Source organism: Hippocampus zosterae, chromosome 12 (assembly GCF_025434085.1).
Source record: "Hippocampus zosterae strain Florida chromosome 12, ASM2543408v3, whole genome shotgun sequence".
Lineage (NCBI taxonomy): Eukaryota > Metazoa > Chordata > Actinopteri > Syngnathiformes > Syngnathidae > Hippocampus > Hippocampus zosterae.
The window spans coordinates 8,999,985-9,019,781 of NC_067462.1; the positions used below are offsets into that span (position 1 = coordinate 8,999,985).

The window sequence follows — 19,797 nt, forward strand, 5'->3', positions numbered from 1 at the left end:
GAGAGAGATGTTCTGTATAAAAAATTTCTCTACTGTGTGAAGCAAAACTGCTCAATTTTCAATGATAAGAAATTCTGGCAAGCAACAAATGGCCGTGAGAAGGTGCGAAAATTACTCAGTATGTTACAGTATTATAAAAAGAAATAAACTATTTAGTGTATGTATGTGTCTTGTGTGTAGTAATCCACTGTTGCGAGCAGAAACTAGAAAATGTGATCACAGGGACCTCTGCTGGTCCCTGCATCACTTTACATAGTAAAGATGCAAGTTTAACCTACAGGTCAACTAAATGTGGTTAACAACAGTTTACATGATGACAGGAGGTGTGACTCGTACAGCAATGTCTGTACGGCATGTTTGTATGTGTGTGTGTGATAAGTTATACAAAACGGCAACACAGCTTGACCACATGTGACTTTTTTTTATTATTGTATTTAAAAAGAAGATACTGCCGCACTACACAACTATCATCAGAGAAGACTACAAGTTAGTAAAAATTATTTCATATATATATATATATATATATATATATATATATATATGCATGTCTTTTTACAAACATCACAAGCAATGCACCGGTCTAAATAAAAATACACAGTTGTACAATAGCAGTTATAGCACATTATGGGTGTAAACAGGGACCTTGTGACATTTTTAAAAATGTTTTTAACAGCTTACACAAAGGTCAAAGCTGCCTGTCATACATTGAACGATGTGTGTGTGTATAGGCAACTTTAAATGTGTTTTTATTCACAATTTCAAGATTCTTAGGTGTCCATCATGTTGCTCTATGAAGAAAAATAAATAATAGTTCACATGCTTCCAGAAAATACACAAGAAAAAAAATGGTTGCCTGATGATGATGCTTCATTTATCGTAATACTTGCTGGTGAATGACATATTTTAGCTTCTGAAATAGCATCCGTGATGGAACATTGCTATTTTCTGACAGTGTTAAATTAAATGTGTAAGCTGTCGAGACAGTTAAGTCCCGAAAACAGCACAGTATGTACAATATAAGACATGACATTGGCGCTACAGTGTATATACACTTTTCTCCCAGACTTTTGGCAAAAGTATCTTTTAGTGTATTCTCCTCTGGTCAAACTCAGTCAAGTATTTGTCTTGCCCCCACAAACGAGGTTAAGGATACTTGTTTTCATTGATGGCACCCGTTTCTTTTATTGTCCCGCCTCCCAACAATACTTTGTGCTGATGGGGCAAGATCTTTATCACCCGCACGCCTGTTTGTACAGCGCAAAAAGAGAGAGGATTTGGTCTGAGGTGGCTCTGTAGTTTGCTCTCTAATAGGGCAAAATAAGCCCCGCTCTTTTTCAAAATCGCATCACAATCTACGGAAAAAGGTCGCACAAATCTAGACCGGATATAAACAGCACCACATTGAAAAAGACATTCAGGCAAGCGGTCTTTCTAAAGTTTTTTTTTCTCTCCTCACTACTTGAGATGCTTGCACTTGAAAGGATTCCTGTGGAAAGAGATGCATCGTCGAGGTGTTAAAAAAAAAAAAGTTTCGCACAGCGTGTGAACTCTGCATGTGCAAAAAGGTGCTCTCCCTCGACTCCGAAAATGTAACTTTTGCCGGTGACAAAGAGCTGCGCACGTTGTATAAAAGTGTAAAAGTAGGCACTTGTCGCATTATGACATTGGTTGAATGGGAAATGAACTCCAGCAGAGTTACTGATCGGCAGACACACAAATAAACTAAAACTCTCTCCAGGTTGTAAAAATGTCTACTCTTGATTAAAACCTTAGATAAAAAAAAGATGGTACTTAAAAATGGAACATAGAGTTTCTTTTTGTAAAGTAAAAACATGTCCCTCCTGCAAGTTTTGAAGACCAGGAGCACACTTTTTGTTTCATATTTGACACAATCATTATTGTCCCGATTTGTATTTTTTAAATTCCGTTTAGTTTACCTCCGCCGATGTATTGAATGGCTACTTATTTTATTTTACCGAGGATGAGAAGGGTGGGGTGTGGATTTCTTTTCTCCCATTATTATTTCATACCATTTCAAAACTAAGAGCATTTTCTATCATTTCCCAGTGACAAATCTTAATGGCAAAATTCAGGTCGGCGATGCTAATGCTAAGATAAATGCCTGTGGTTCGATTTATTGACTTTGAGTTGCCCCTTCAGAAGTGTGTCTACGTGTGTGTGCTCTCCCAGGCGTGGATATGGAGTGCAGTGGTACATGCGTGCGCCCGCCGTAGCGTGTTCATACGGTGAGGTCGTCCGACCTGGCCTTACTGCTCGCTTGGCTCAGGCGGCTCAGAGGTCTGCTGTCCTCTATCGTATCCGCCGCCTTCCTCCCTGCCTGGGCCAGCGCGCTCCCTCCCTCCCGGAGGACCGCCCCCTCCGCCTCTGCCTCGGTACCCTGCCATTCTCCACCTTCCACCCCGACCGGAGGCGCCTCCTTGGATGCATCCGGCTGCTGCAATGTCCCCTCTCCAGTCTCGGTGGTCTGGGCGTAGGAGGGAAGAGTCTCGTCGTACGCTTTGGGGATGTCCCCCATGGGCAGCTCCTCCTCGGCCTTCTCCTCCAGCCCATGGAAGGGTGGGGCCCCACTGCCCGCCTCCATGCCCACTTCCGCCAGCGGGTAGAGGTGGGTTATGGGTGGAGCTTTCTCCTCATCCAGCCGCCGGTAACCTTTGGCCCTCTGCAAGGAGGACACCGCCAAAGGGGGCAGGCTTTTTCCCGGCGGCAGGGCGGCCGAGCCTTCGCCTTGCGCCGGGGCGGGCGCCGGCTTGCGAAAAACAAAACGGATCTTCTTGAGGCCTAGGTGGCTGATCTCTACGAAGTTGAGGAAGAGTGAGACGCAAGCCACGGCCAACATGAAAATGATGAAGACCGTCTTCTCTGTGGGGCGAGACACAAAGCAGTCTACGGTGTTAGGGCAAGGCCAACGGCTGCATTTGTACAGCGGCAGTATGCGGAAGCCGTACAGGAAGTACTGGCCCACCACGAAGCCCACCTCAAAGAGTGTCTTAAAAATGATATGGCAGATGTAGGTCCTTAGCAAGGTGCCCTCCAGTCGGAACTTCTTGCTTCCTTTTGTGCTGGTCTCCTTCGTGGTGCGGACACTCCCCTGGTCAGGTGCCAGCGGGAGTCGTTCCTCGCTCAGCTCCTGTTGCCGACTAAGTTCCGCCTCCTCGCGCTCCTTGCGCTTCTCCTCCATGTGCACATGGTGCACGGCGTGGCCCACGTAGACCAGGGACGGCGTGGACACGAAGATGATCTGCAGAACCCACAGACGGATGTGAGAGATGGGGAAGGCCTCGTCGTAGCACACGTTCTCGCAGCCGGGTTGCTGCGTATTGCACACGTAGTCGGACTGCTCGTCGCCCCACACGAACTCCGCCGCCGTGCCCAAGATGAGGATGCGGAAGATGAAGAGAACCGTGAGCCACACCCTGCCAATCACCGTAGAGTGCTCATTGACTTCCTCTAAAATATTTCCCAGAAAGCTCCAGTCACCCATGATCGGTCCGTAGCACTGCAGGATGAAGGGTGGGGTAGGGAGAGAAATGGAGGGTGCAGACGGGCAGGGAGGGTTGGTTTTGGCAGGCCGGACAAGTGGGGTGGGGAAGGGGTGAGGGTTTTGGGGGGGGGGGCACACACGGAGTGTCAAGTGTAAGAAAATGTCGAAATGTTTGACAGAAAAACACAAAAAGATCGTGCTACCCAGTGGTACTCCGGATGACTTCACCAACTGAACGTTTGTGCATTGGGAATAGAAAACTTAGCTTGCGAGGTTGAAATTCACATGAGCTTAGTTCTTTGTAAAATAAAAATATTATATAAATTTGTCTTAAAAAAAAGAAAAATAAGTGAGTCAATTCAACCATACAATCATCCAACTTGGTTAGTTATCTCGTAGTGAAACCATTCACAGTTCAAACTTTGACGAGGACGGGCAACATGATACTTCTTATCGCCTCAGCAGTCAAACAACTCCAAACCACAATAACCTGACTAAAAGTTAACTTGTAACAAAAAAAAATGAAAATGACTTGGTACGCTTTAGGGAAACCGATCTTCCATACGCTCAGATATATGTAAAATGTAATGAAATGGGCCACTTGCCACAGCTGCGGCTCCCTCGAAGTTGAGTCCTGTCCCGTTCTCTTGGCACCCGGCGGGGAAAAGTGAACCTTTTTCTGCCCTCTTTCCCACCTAAAGCCCTGTCCTTGTCGCCCCACTGAGCAGATGTGAATGAATCGGCTCTGATGGTTGGTTTTGAGTTTGCTGCGAAGTTTAAGCTTGGAGCCAGACGGCCTTTATTTGCCGGGGCGACGTGTGGTGACGCAGAGAGACAATAGGATCAACAGAGCCCAAGCGGGGATGTATGGGGGTGCAGGCCTCAGGCTGCCATGGCAGCATGGATGCTGGACCACTGGCCCACCGGGTCCAACGCAGCACAGTGGTCCGGGACCAATTTCCTAAAACATTCTGCATGGTGTTCCTGAGCTTGTGGCTGCCAAATGTTAGGGAAGGGACTTTTGAAGGAGAGTGGGTGTCCTCCGGGACTAACAAAAGGAGCACCGTGGGCTTCTATGATGAATATGAGTGGAACTCTAAACACACAAGCTTTCAACAAAATGTACACTGGGTAACAAGGGGGGAAGGAGGGTGGTATTAAGGGCAAGTTTTAAAACTTAATAATTGGTCTACAAACAAACTCTGTTTTAGAGGTTTTCGTAAAAGGAGGAGAATTTCTAAAACATTTCCTGGAAATAGAAAGGGGTGGAGTTCAGTGGATGGGAATGTCCAAACTTTCCCCATTTTTTAAAAAATCACCATAAGGTCGCACATTTCATTTCAAGCGATTTAAAAAACCATACAGATTAGTTTGTTTATTTGTTTTTCAGCCATCATTGGATAGTCAAGACCAAGTCAACTGCATGATTTGCAGATGAGACCATGTCAACACCAAGACTCCATAGCGATGATGCGATGCCAAGACCAAGACTTACCGGTAGTCTACATGAGACCATATCAAGACCAAGACAAACACAATAAGAAACTGAGTAAAGTCCTACACTCTAAGAAGAAGAGGGAAGGTCGACACGAGGATATGGTCCATGTCTATATTAAGACGGAGATAATAGAAGGATGAATCAAGACAAAGACTCTCGGGAGAAAAGGGCACACTATGACAAAGACCAAGTCCATACAAGACTCAGACAAGACCAAGACTGAGTACTTGACAGATCAGACTCTATGGCGATGAAAAGTTGTCAAGACCAGGACCAAGGCAATACATGAACAAACCTTTTTAACGACCAAGAGGCAATTTCAGTTCTTATGAGGGTCAAACTAAATTTACAACAAAAAAAAAAGCAACAAGCAACAAACAAAAAAATTCTATGTTAAGATCTTTACAACAGTTCCTTTGAGGATTTGTATTTTTATTTACATTTGTACAGCAGGTAGGACTAAAAACTCTGGCGGGCATATCTCACCCACGCCCCGTAGGTTCCCCCTCTCGCTTCACTAAATGACTGAATTTGTTCTCAAGGATGGGAGGGGACTGGAACATTAGCCATTGTGGAAGATCACTGTGACCCAATGAAAAAGATAAATGAGCGTAAGGCAGAAGCATGTCCAGCAGAGTTTCACAAGAGCATAACAACAGCACTGAAATATTTATATTGCAACATTGCGAGAGATTTCACACTCTGGGGTCTGCTAGAACTCCTGTGAGTGTGTGTGTGTGTGTGTGTGTGTGTGTGTGTGTTTGTGTGTGTGTGAGTGTGTATCATCATATTAGCTGGAATGTGAGGAATGTCCACCATTGCTGTCACGTTTCAGTTTGGCCGCTTGGTCAGGTGGTTAGTTTGTTTATGGTGCCTGAATGCATGTGCACATCACTAGTTGTCACCGCTGACATGTTTGATTTGCAGCCAAGTTACATTAACTTAATTTTAGAAATGTTTGAAAAAGAGGACACTATGTGGAAATTTGACTTTTTAATTGTTTACATTAAACAAAAACAAAATTCTGGAGCATCTGCTCACCCATCAAGCGTGAAATAAACAACCAAAAGTTTTTTTTCACCTTTCTTGAATTAGCCAGTGGTGTTGTGCATGACGGGATTTTGGTGGCAGGGAGTTCCAAGGCTAGGGAGCCAAGCAGCTGAGTGCTCTGCTCTCTTAAGATGAATGGAGGGGTAGAATCTGAGGGTGTGTGGTGGAGAGGCAATGTGGAGAAGGTCAGACAGATATGGAAGGGGTGATTTGTGGATGGCTTTCAAGGTATAAAGGATGAGTTTACTATATATTCGTAGTTAAACCGGGATCCATTGTGGGGGGGGGGGGGGGTTACACAAAGAAGAGTTCTGGACCTATTGAAGCTTGTGAAGGGACTGATAAGGGAGATCACAGAGTAAAGAGTTGCAATAATCAAAAGGAAAAGTGATGCGAAAAGTAAAAAATGGAGGCCGTACAGGTGGTGAAGGAGGTGTGGTTGATGTTGCGTACGTGAACAGAAACGGACTGGTTTATGTTACGGACATTAAAAGGAATGATCGTATGGTATCGAGGATGAGACACAGACTTTTGACCTGAAGGGAGGAGAAAACTAAGCGTCAACCTTTTGAGATGGATGATGAATTTGATTTCATGAAGTTTGTGATGAACCAGGGGTTAATAATTTCTAATCAGCAGGAGGTGAAAGAGGAGGCTGAGAGTGAGATGTTGGGTTTCCAGGAAATATTGACTGAGGTGCCCTCCCAGAATACATGAAAGAGATTTACGAAAATTAGATTACAATGCTTAGAATCTTAGACTAGAGTACATTTTGGAAAATGAGGCTGATGGGGAGGATGTATATAATGAAGACTAAGGGCCCCAGGATGGAGCCCTGGGGCACACCCGAAGTGACTGGTGAGATCACTAGTAACTGAACCCATGTTTTCCATCTCGTCATTATTATACGTCTTATTATATTGCAATCTCAGTGTCACTGTCAACAAGGAGCATTTATTCATGGTTAAGGTACATTATACATTTTAAAAATATACTTTAAATTTTAAGTACAGGTGGTCTTTGTCAAATGTGTTCTGTCGAGCAGTTAGCAAAAAAGAAAAAAGAAAAAGCAAAAGTAAAAGTAAACCATAAAAACAGATGTGTGTGATCAGCTCTCTCATCTCTCTTTGCCGGCACGTGGTGTATGACTCCTCTGACAGAGCACTCTGACCATCTCGCTAAGTTCCGCCCTGTTACCACTCAGCCAATAGCATTTGGCTGCCCTTGGGCTATCACAGGCTTGGTGATCTAAGTACACCTCCTAATGTCCGCGGTTCATTATGTTCCACAAGTCTGGATTCGGCTGCTCCAGTTGCCGTGTCGTGAAAGAGGCCCATTTGATAGTTATGAAAAAGACATTTGCATGAAGCAAATAATGGAGCTTGTAAATTGATCCCAAATTGTTTAAACGATGGAAAGTGTCAATATGAGGTCCTCCTCAATGAACCGTACAGTGTTTAAAAAAAAAAAGCGTGAAAATTAATAAAAGAGTCCATCCATATTCTGTTGCTCTATTGTCGTGTAAACATTTACTGTACATTAAGGTGATGATGGTTAAAAGGAGACAAATGAAATAACTCAAATTGAAAACATATTAGTTGTGAACTACAGTAAACATCTAGCTCACAACCTCCCTCTCTTCCGGCCCACAGGCATGCCTGTGTCGTGTTGGAGAACGGCGGCCATGTTTGGAGCTCTGGTTTATCCATCGGGTTTCCCTTTAAAGAGCCGCGTGTTGGTATAGAGGACGTTTGGATGCTAAGCCCGACAGTGGGCGCGTGAATGGAACTAGGATTTTACACAAAGACATGATGTCATGATGCAGGGCGTGGACGCTATTGAGAGCGTGCAGTGAGGCGCAAGGCTAGATTAGACCTCGAGGCAGGGCACTTACTGGCCACTGACCAGAATGCTAACACGCTAACAAACATATCGTGGGGCGATCTTCCTGCAGATCCGCACTGTCGACCGCTTCCTGCTCACAGTGGCCTTTGTAAGACAGGAAGTGACGAACTCGTGCGATGACCTTATTAGGTGATAATTCATATCGTAGCTTTGATTGGTTGCAATCTGGGGCGTTTTGACATTTTAAAAAAACAAGGCTACTCTGTTTTACGGTGTGATGTGTGGCCTTTTTTGTACCTTTTTTTTTTCTTCCAACACAGATGACAAAATATAATTTGAATATCAGATCCTTTAACCTGCTCATGTTTACGTGGCTACTTGTTGCTCAGCAGAGATCGTTGGGCTCATTCAGACCAAAACGCATCCTCACACAACTGGTGGTTTGCCTATAATCTATTCGAAGAATGACTGAAATTAATTCAGCAATTACAGTCCAATTTGTTTTACTATGTCAAGGTATGAGAGCTTTGCAGGAGAGTGGTCCTGGCCAGCAAAGCAGGCTTAAACACAGCCAGAAGGGTTGGTCTACATTTACAATGTAAATTTGAATATTTGCTTCCATTAAATTGTCCTCTTTTGTTCTCTACATTCCATTTCCTTAATTTCGTAGTGTTTCTCAACTAGGACCAAGGTACCGAATGCATGGCCTGCCAATGACTAATGACTAATGAAAATCCAGGCGTATTAATGTCCTATTGGCAATTTGCTACGTCAATTTGGCTTTTTTATTCGAGCCCGTAGCAAAAAAATTAAGCTCAGTAAAGGTATGAAGAGATCATCAGTTCTGGCATAAATTATTACCCCCTTGGTGTCATGACGTCCCCTACGCGCGCCACGCACGCACACACAGAAATGAGGCATTCAGAGTGAGATTTAGCAGATGCTATCAGCCGTGACCTGAGGGCAGCGCTGAGCCCCCCCGTGACACAGCGCAACATTCAGACCTTGGCGCTCAGGTTTGTGCTTCAAGACAAACAAATGTGAGCTTGTTTGTTGAGCTTGAAAAGTGAATTGTGAGCATGTGCGTGTCTGTGTCCGCCGTGCACAAAAACCCTCCGTCTCCCCTCTTCGTGCCGTTTTGGCTTTCTTTTTTCATACCACTCATCTGTTTGGAGCCACTTGTTTTTGTGTTTTCGGCCAGTGACGCAACGAGACGGCCATGTGATCGCCTTCACACGGACTTTCTCACCTGCCTCGCCGGTCCCAACATTCCTCTGTGCTGACCCCTCACTTCCTGCATATCGTGGCTTGTTCTTTCCTGTCATAGTGTGCAACCCTTAGGGGAAGAGGGGAAAAAAACACAACAGAATTTTGATTATTGCTGAGTAAATACTGACAACACCATTGACACAGGTTAAGCAGTGTGTAAAAAAAATAATGGGGCATGTACAATGGTAACTCTTAAAGTGAGAGGAAGAAACTGTTTTTGAGCTGTGTGCTTCTTCCTCCTGCAGTAACCCTTGTTTAGCGCAGGGCATGGTTGCGAAGCGTCTTACCTCAGTAAGTCTTGCGCACATGTTCATTGTGTTTGTGTTGAACTGTTCTCTAAGTGTTCGTCAACAGCTGAAAAGTGCATCGGTGACTGTGGCTCTCCTTTGCCACATGTGAGGGCATTACAGTGGTATACAGTAAAACCTCCTAAAAAAACAATTACTCCCCGCTATCATGGGTTTGAGATTCCACGCCGCATTCCCCCCACACACGCCCCACCCCCCAATCCGCTTATGACTCAATTTTGTTCTGCCATCTGTTTTTTGGGGGGTGAAATGCCACTGTCCAGTTGGGGGGCCGCTATTTGGTTTCACAGTACGTCAATTTGAAAGAAGAGTGAAAACGGCAAGTAGGAATGGTAAATCCTCTTCAATCCTGCATTTTACACCTCCCTACAAAAAGCGATAGCTGTAGGTTCATTTTATCATGTACAACCACAGGACATGATTATTAAAGTATGTTATATATTAGGTATATGATGAGAAGTTTGTTAGTTTGAAAAAAGTGACTTGTTTATTGTAAACACCGATCGAGTATTGGGTTGCCAACATCTGCTGAATGTAACTAAAAGTAACTTGTCATCTCAGTCAAGTAATCGGTAAAAGTAACTGGTTTACTTTTTCAAGATGAGTGTGGCAATACCGATTGTAACCATCGCGCCAGAGTGGGTTCGAATGTAACTTGGATATCAATAGAGGTGAAGAAAAGCCACCAGTGTATGCTTAGTGCTCTTATATTAGGCGGTGCACTCAAGATGGCTGATGCAATTGATTGCAGATGTTAGGTAATCAATTCAGTTTAGTTACTGCCGAAACAATCAATTAATTGTGCTCCATGGTGGAGCCTGCGGCAAATACTGTCCCGCCTTCCTTCTTTATCTTACCATTAAGTTGGCAATATGTTGGTAAAAATCTTCATTAAAAAAAATACAATAAAAATAAAAAAATCACATGAGCACAAAGCATCTTTCCCAAAATGTATCTGTTTTGGTCAACATTTCGTTTCATAACATTGTATGAGGGGAAATGAAACATACGTATCCAACCCTGGATATGACATAACAATTAACAGTATTGCATGACATGGATGCAAAGTGAAATTGAAAATTTGTACGAGCCTTGCACACGACTGAGCAGTAATATTAGCTACACGCAACATGTGAAAAATTGGTTTGGTGGACCAGCCAGGACATCTCGTAAGTTGTCTCTCACCAAATGGGTGTCACCTTAGCAACAAAACAGTTTATTTGTTCTTTTTTTTTTCTTTTTCTAAAAGCATTTTACGTGTGGAAGATGGTTTTAGAGTTTCTAGTTAAAAGTCCAATTTTCCCTTACTCGCAAGGCCGTATTGTAATTCATCTTATTTGGTAAAAGACATTAGGTCAAAAACCAAGCACAATTTATGACAGGAACAGGTCTACAAAACACACACACACACACACATAAATACATATTCCTGTTGAGAAGTGATCATATAAATTGAAAGTTTACTTTCTCAGTAAATATTTATCACCGGCTATTGTGCTTGGAGATTTCCATCCACATTGATGGTAGGTAAGATTACAAAAGTGACCCGTGTGTTTCAACGGTGAGAAGTTTTGCACTGTTTGGACTGACTACCTACATTTGTACTTAAGGTTTCCCCTTCCATGTCCTGTTACTGCACCAGCCTGCACCAGTCTCCGGCCCGTGAGGGTACGCCTGCTTCAGTTAATTGTCTATCTCTCGTGCTTCGCTGACTTTGGTGTCATTGTACTATACCGAACGGCATGAAATGGGATATAAAAGCAAGAGTGAACAATTGTTCCATTTAGTTGCCTACGATGTATTTTAATAAAAAGGCCTTTATATTTTTGAATGAATCAATACATTCAAAGGTCAGTTGAAATTACTCCACTGCATGACTGGTGCCTGCAAATTTTCGAACACGGAGCACATGATTGTGGCCCACTGAGGGAAACACACTCCTATTCATCACCGTTGCTTAGTCCGCTGGCTAAAAGTTGTAAAATATTTCCATAGACTGTTTTCTTCTCATTTTGATATGTGATTGGTAAAGAAATTACACACCACAGTGTCAGAGAGGGTTTTTTCCACCTCTGATAACTGAGCCCCAATCGGAACTAAAATTGGCAGATTGTCACTTTTTAAGAAAGTCAATTTAAGGAGATTCTGCAACGCTGACACAAAAATATGTTTGAGTAATATGAGTGTGAGGCTCGCATGCACAAAGTAGGCGTCAGTCACCTGGAAGACGAGCACGAATTATCTGGTCGTGTTGGGCTTCCCTAAAGCGGCCGGTTTAAAAGTGGCACGGGGTACAGGAGTAATAGGTAGTGATTGTATGAACGGTACTCAGTGAAGAACTTCCATTCATCTTCAATTGTATTTACAAAAACAGTGTGGAGCTAGCTGGCTAGCTAGCTAGCTAGCTGGCTAGCTGGCCGCACAGCTGAAGTAAATGTTTCGCCTTGAGTGAAAAATCACCCACGGCCATATTATCAATGTAATTGGCTAAACTTGTAACCTGGAATAAAAAAACATTTTGGAGTCGGTGTCACTACCACGAGGCTGAGAAGAAATGTGTGTGTGTGTGTGCGTGCTTTTCCATGTGCGTTGTGGTGTTAGCGCAAAGGTTGCCTTTATTGTCTTAATTTATCCAACTTTTTCCATTTTACTCCCGATAACACAGACACTGGGTCATGTTGATAGGTTACGAAATAGGTTACGGATCATGTGGTTATTTTATTTATTTATTTATTTTGCTCAACTCTTTATTTTCATATATATAAAAGTTTCAAGTTTGTGTTTTTGTTCTTATGAATGAAGGGATATTTTTTGAACAGTATTTTTGCATATGGGCTGACAGACTACAATAGGTGGACCTTTGACGGAGCCCTAAGGATTTGTATTTGTGTACCCCTGTTCTATACCAACATCACAGGCTTCATTCTGACTCCAAAAATGTCTAAAATGACACTTTGATGACTGAAAGGTTGATTAACAGTTATTTTTTTTTTTTAAATCTAGAAGACGGTCAAGCCAGGAGGAGCAGGAAATCTTCAAATGGTCGCAAAAAAAGCCTTTTCTGTCCAAGATGGCCACAGAATCTCCCACACGTATGCCAGGCTCCCCAGCAGATGCCAAGAGCAATGTGGAAATGCCAAATGGGTTTTGCTTTCAAGCCGTTACATAAGGGCCTGCCGAAAACCCTTCTGATTTTTGGTCCTGCCGCAGGGGCATCATAAAAGAAACAAAAAAGCCACAGAAAAGTTATCAACCGTTTTGACCTAAAGTCTCATGAGCTTTGCTGGCATCCAATGTGACGCGATGCGTGACGAAACATTGATCATGAAGGCATATTTTCGAGATGTTTTTGGTTGAACTGCGTCAACTTTGAGGGTTGAGCAAAAACTGAAAAACCTCACAATATGCCTATGGGCGACTGACACATCCATATGAACAACCATGAGAAGATTCATCTTCCGTACCGCTTGATCCTCACTAGGGTCGCGGGGGGTGCTGGAGCCCATCCCAGCCGTCTCCGGGCAGTAGGCGGGGGACACCCTGAATCGGTTACCAGCCAATCGCAGGGCACACAGAGACGAACAACCATCCACGCTCACACCTAGGGACAATTTAGAGTGTTCAATCAGCCTGCCATGCATATTTTTGGAATGTGGGAGGAAACCGGAACACCCGGAGAAAACCCACGCAGGCCCGGGGAGAACATGCAAACTCCACACAGGGAGGCCGGAGCTGGAATCGAACCCGGTACCTCTGCACTGTGAAGCCGATGTGCTAAACTCTGGACTAACGGGCCGCCCTACCATGAGAAGAAGGCATATGAAAGTCTCAGGCAGTCAATCAACAGTACAATTGAACTGCTTCACAAGGGTCGCAGGCGTGCTGAAGCCGATCCCAACTCTCTTCGGGCTACGAAACATTATTTTAGCGGCCCCTCACTTTCACGGTGAGGGGAAGGCTTTGAGAAAGCGAGTGAAAATTGTCCTTCTGGAAGGCACATGGGAGAAGTGGAAGGACAACTTCCTCTCTGAGTGGGTCGGCACAATGCCGGAGGGCTGGGTGGAGGTCAGAGCAAGGAGAGAGGATGTCGGTGTTGTGTGAGATTGGATGTTTAACGGGATTATGTAGAATGCAACCTCCACCCCACCGGCCTCCCCTTCCAAACTAACACTGCTAGCCAACCTTGGCCTTAAGCACCAATTGATGATCAAATGATGCGTGAACGAAAAAAAAATAGCCAGTGTTGATTTCACGCTCCACATTTGCAGCCTGGATGTTGAGGGAGTCACAGAGTTCTTCCATTTTTTTTATAGAGTTCATCCTCACTCGGGGTATTGAGATTATATCACGACAATGTTTGCGACAAGACATCGGAAGGGAATCACTAACCCTGTGTCACAAGACTCTAAACCCGGCTCATGTTCCATAGTAGTGGGTAAACAATTCAACGCTTGGTCAATTCTGTTTCACAATGATAGGATAAGAAGCAACATCAAAGGAATGAAATGTGATGTCACTCTGAACGTTTGACCGCCACAAGATGTCGAGATATAGCGGACAACCACTATGATAAGATAAGATAAGATAAGATATCCTTTATTCGTCCCACACTGGGGAAATTTACAGCCTCCAGCAGCAAGAATGTATGTAGAAAGAAAGGAGAAAGAGAAAAAAAAAACAACAAACATCTTTCAATTAAATACAATATGAACACAAATGGATAAATCGCAGTACTATTTACAATTTTCCTTCACATCATTTAATTATTATTATTATTATGATTGATGATGATGGGTCCCTTTGTTTTCCAACATCACCACCGCTTACAATAATCCCCTTTATCAAGGGCAAAATGGGCACAGGTGCAAATTGGGGGGAAAAAAATATATTTAAAATGTTCATCATTGCCTACATTATTAGTTTAAAACATAAATATCCCAAATTATGATCCCAATACACTTTAATAGTATTATAGCGTTTGCCACCTATCTGACAACATTATCCATAAAGTGGCTTAGAGATTATTTCATATTTTAAAAAAATGCACACAAATCGCAGATGACATCAAAAGCTTGTGAGATTTTTGGACAAGTACGTGTAAAAGGAAATAAGGTTACTGATAAATGCACCGTCGTGCAGACCTCTGCACCGAGTACAGTGCATGTGCCAGCCAAGGTAGGAAGTCCAGTTGGCAGGGGTTAAGAAAGATTACAGAAGAGGGTAACACCCAGTATGTTTTGTGTCAGGGTTTTTGCAGGGTTCCACGCCGCCGGGTCCCTTGGGTCAGCCGGCGGTCTGACACAATCTTATCAAGACGTGGCACAGTCAGAACGGACGATGGCGACCACCGCCGTTACCGCGACCCCGCGCTCACTTCATACTCACGGAGAGCAGCAAGCGTGTTAAGATGAATGCCGTTTCCTCCAATGAACAATAGCCTACACGGACGGGAAGTTATAAAACATTTACGTCGCTACCGTTTATTACACCGGGAATATGCAGAGCGCGAGCACACTCATTCATGTTTTAATGCATCAGCTTCATAATATTGACGGCGTTATGATCGGTGCTTTTGTGAGCGGTGGAAACTGGTTGACTTGAACAGGTCTATTCAGAGAGAGTGACCAGTGTACCTCTGTGACTGGCTGGCAACCGGTTCAGGGTTTACCCCCCACCTCTCGCCCAAAGTCAGCTCAGATAGGCTCCAAACACACTGGTGACACGAGTGAGGAGAAGCTGAGAATGGATGGATGCATGAACACAAGAAAAATGCAAAATACGTCTCCTGCGATGTTACTTTGTCCGTCTCTGGCCTACTACGAGCCCAGAACAATGCGGGCCTTTCATTTGTTGTTTGTTTTTCGGGATGTATGGCAAACATGTGAAAACATGGCTCTCAATACACATAAGAGTGGAGAGACAAAGTCACTCAGTTGACAAACATGTCGCTTTTCTTGGGTGAGGGCTTCTTAAAGATATCCTTCTTCCTGCGTTTGTTAGTCCGTTCGCTCTCCGCGGCTGCTCGCAGGGATGCTGGAAGTACACGCTGGTGGCATGACGGGACGGGGGGGGGGGGGGGGGGGGGGGGAGCGGGGCTACAATAGGGCGGGGTGGTGGGGAGTGGAAGTGCCGTTAAGAGAGCATACTTCCTCCCGGCATCTTGATAACCGTGTCCCTTCTGAGGGTGGGAGAGGAACCGACGATCGGGTTTCGAGGTTGTGCTGGCTTTCATTCGGGTTAATCTGTTTGTCGAGAGAAAAGCCAGCGCGATCTTTTGGAATGAGAACAGCAGCAAATGATTTCAATTAAAGCATTGCCGATGCCGGAGATTTGCGGGAAGAAATGGACACTTTACCACAACTCAAGCTCGACTGGAAGCACTTGAACCTAAAAGGCAGAGAGGTCTGGCGCTATCTGTTCATTTTCAGCTGTTGGGGGTAGTAAATATGTTTTTTTCATCTCAGTTTCACTTTGTATCAATTTTCCATTTGAAAATGGTGCAGCCGGAAACTACAACAACATGCCGCATTGAATGTAACCGTCACACCACCACCAAACGACAATGATGGAAAAGTGGACACTGTGCAGTATCGCAGTAGCACAGCCACATGGGATGATCATCATAACAATGGAGAATTTTAGGTCTTAATATCCATGTTTTGGGAATGTTGGAAGGGAATACACAAGCAAGCATGGGGGAGTACATGTAAACGCCACACAAGACGGCCTAAAATGCGAGATGAACCGCTTGACTATGACGCGTCCTAACATGGCATCACTGTGCTGGTTGTCTGGTATTCCAATAAAGACCCCAGGAGCTTTACTACAGCCACATTGTGATCCAGAGCAGCAAGAATTTGGTACATGAGATCCTGTCAGATGTTTCAAACACAAAATTACTTTCATGGAAACACGAAAAGAAAAAACACATTTATGTAAAGCACAACATTTTTCGTCAATGGATGGTACAGCTTCTTGTTGACTTTGAAACTTAGCTTGTAGCCAACGTGTGCACATTTTGAGCATGACGTCTCTGATCCACTGGTTAAAGGACACATTGATTCTCTCCTCTTTCATCTCAAACTGCTTCAAACAACAAAGCGTGTGACGAAAGAGTGGTTAGGACTGCACAACTGTCCGTGTTTTATGTTATGTGTTGTGTTTATTATTTTACTTTATGTTAACTGTTTTGTTAAGCGCTTTGTTACAGCTGCCGCTGTTGTAAAAGCGCTGTATAAATCAGCATGTATTGTATTGTATTGTATTGTATTGTATTGTATTGTAATGTAGCAAATGAAGCAAGGAAGAGAGGCAGAAGTAACTGCAATACCCCTCCACTCCAGTGGGTGGCACTATAAAAGGCAAGTCAGCAAAGCTGCGACATTAAATGGAATGAAAAATTGTGATATGCTATCGATGTCGATTATGGTGACCAGAAGAAAAAGCGAATGCTCCACCATATAAGCATCATAGCACACGTGTAACTCATTTATGCATGGACTGCATAACCTCATCTTCCTCGCCAACGTGAGACATTCCAGTCATCCAACAAGTTGAGAGTTCAGCCGGTAATAATAGCATTGATCCGCAATGAGCATTTGAAAGAACGCATGGATTCCAAAACAGGAATGAGGAGTCCAAAATACACATCCATCCGCCGACCGCATTTGACATCATCCTCCTGCAATCCTTCACCTGTTCACAATAAGCTTAGTCTCTCTATTATGAGCCACGGAGCACCACGGCTCATTTAGTGCCATCGACCAGCGCCATTCTTTTGCTTTGCCTTGCCTGTCAGCGCGGGCGTAATAATAACCCGACTGTCAGTAATGATGATGACCATGAGAACAATACTGGGAGACACGGGCATGCGCAGCCGACCAAATATGCACGACAGGAAATAGTCCCTCGTCCATCAGAACTCATGGAAATACTACCACATACTGGGTGGAGTGACCCTATTGTTGGGAGAGGGTTTCATTGTTGTTATGGCTCATATTTAGATGGTTTAATTACAGCACGTTGGGGTTTTTATGGTTAAGGTTAGAGTGGTAAATAGAGTAACTATTAATTACTAGTAGTACAATTGCATTCATGGTTCTGACTGTGTCCTAAGCTCACTAGAATCAAGGCATTGTATTGAACTGATTAATATTAATGCTTCTAGTTATGTTTTTTTTTATTACTTGCAGTGACATTCCGACAATTGTGGACACAACCAGTGTACACAAAAGCATTTTCATTTGAAGGCATACTTTCAAGGACAAAAAAAAAGATTAAAAATGTCACTCACCATTAGCTACGCTTCACTGAGCTGTGACGATTTGGCATATTCCCTCAAGTATAATTATGACACTGACAGAAAAGCAACACAATTTAGCGTGATGGCGTTTGATATTCTGTGATGGATCACGTTGTCCCGAGCACACAATTCCTCTCTGCGTCATCATAATCTGCCAACGAAGTATATAAATCGATCAAAACTAGCAGTGATTGGGGCCAAGTAAAGTCGTTAGCTTTAAGCTAACTTTGGACTCGTCTGCTAGCGTCCATGTTGCTTCCGAAGCGACGCTTATGTGATTTTTTATTTTTTAAATAGCCGCAACACTACATGTTTTGGCAGTTATGAGGTCACATTCAGAGATTGCTGTGACAAAATATGGCCAATTTGAAACATTTGGCAGTTCTGGGGAATTCATTTAAATAATGTGTTTGAGTATCGCTATAGAATACTGTCTGTATTTTCGCGGTTACATGGGGGCATTTGGTGAATTTGCTGACGAAGGTTTTGGTTATTTGTCAGCGAGCATTCACGGATTACTTTTCAGATGGGCATTCAAAGCATCTTTCGATTTCCATTGCTTCCAATATGGGAAAAATATTTCAAAATCTCAACAAATCAGATGTCTGCCACGAATGGATTTTGTCTGACTTTTGAGGTTTCAGTGAACTTGTATGTGTCCACATCTAAAAGAAGACTACCATGAATAATCAGCACCTTAAAGTGATGTCGAATGTATCTAAGCATAATAATCTCAAGCACACAAAAACAGCTGGGAATGTTCACACTGTCCTTTAGTCGTGTTCTATAGTGTGGATGGGAAGTTGAGTAAGTAAGTGTGATTGACAGCTCAAATGGCAAACAACAACATGCCAGTACTGTTATCGAGTTTTGCGCCAATGTGCAGTGGCGAGTGACGTCCCGTAGACGTAGACTCGAGTTCTCCACCCATGAAACAACCTTGAGCTTCGCAACCCATTTAGTGTTCCCGCTCTGGACCTCGCTCAGGCTTTCTCTTAGGCGGCATGTTTAGGAACACATGTCCGTCAAACCCAGGCCCGCCTAGGCTGCGTGTCAGGCGGAACAGCGGGCTTGGGGGGGCGAGTTGGTAGTTGAGAGGCTTTACACTAATGCAACCTGACATTAGGGAGTTTTTCCCCTCAAACAGTGGCTCTCGTTCAGGTGGAATGATTGTGACAGATTGGAATAATTAGTTCCCCGAGTCCAAATCTAGTTGATCTCAACGGGAAACTACTACTGGTGCTGCAGTCCATTTGTGGTGGTTCAGGTGACACTAAACTCTTATTAGTAGATCCATTCACCCATTTTCTATACCACCTATGCTGTTCGGGGTGTCTGAGTCATAAGCCAAAGAATAAAAATGTGTTCGTATGCCAGTTGTCCTTTTCAAGGTGAGGAGGTTCATGGTTGGGTCAGGCAAGGGAATGGCTTACCATCAGTGACTGGTTATTAGTATGAAGTGGGAAATTTTCTATCCCTTAGTATCAACCACACCAAGTGAAGCCTCTCTAAAAGAGTACTATGTCTGCAACACAAAAGGAAAGAAAGAAATTGAAACATAACCGCAATTTCAAGATCGGGTTCTCACCATCATAAGGTTAGCATGTCCGCCTCACAGGGTAGAGGTTTGGGGTTAGATTCCGGCTCTGGCCTCTGGCCTGTGTGGGTTTTCTCCGGGTACTCCAGTTTCCTCCCACATTCCAAAAACATGCATGGCATGTTAATGGAACACTCTAAATCAGGGGTCTTCAATCCTGTTCCTCAGGGGCTGGTTTCCTGGATGTTTTCCACTTCTCTCCTGCAAGCACACCTGCTTGAAATGATCAGATAATCAGCCAAATTTGCAGAAGCTGGCTAACGATCGACATCATTTGAATAAGGCCCGTTGCAGCAGGGCAAGATGGAAAACAGGCAGGACAGTGGCCCTCAAGGAACAGGATTGAAGACCTCTGCTCTAAATTGTCCCTCGGCGTGAGTGTGAGCGCGACTGTTTTGTTCTATATGCTATTGGCTGCCAACTAGT

At 43.9% G+C, this 19,797-nt stretch overlaps 1 protein-coding gene across 1 annotated transcript; it reads right to left on the reverse strand.

The window, feature by feature from the left end:
• Positions 1-19: 19 nt before the first annotated feature.
• LOC127611949 (gap junction alpha-8 protein-like) lies at positions 20-18,226 on the reverse strand. The gene is made up of 3 exons (XM_052082760.1): positions 17,766-18,226; positions 9,145-9,231; positions 20-3,517 (listed from the first exon to the last, which is right to left on the reverse strand). Exons 2-3 carry the CDS (start codon positions 9,193-9,195, stop codon positions 2,240-2,242), a joined length of 1,329 nt encoding a protein of 442 aa, XP_051938720.1. The 5' UTR covers positions 9,196-9,231; positions 17,766-18,226; the 3' UTR covers positions 20-2,239.
• Between the last annotated feature and the right edge of the window lie 1,571 nt (positions 18,227-19,797).

Coding starts and splice junctions, on each gene's coding strand:
- LOC127611949 (XM_052082760.1), bottom strand. CDS start 9,195: ATGCAGGAAGTGAGGGGTCAGCACAGAGGAATGTTGGGACCGGCGAGG. Junction 3,518..9,144: donor TGTTGGGACCGGCGAGGCAG/GTGAGAAAGTCC, acceptor TTCATCCTGCAG/TGCTACGGACCGATCATGGG.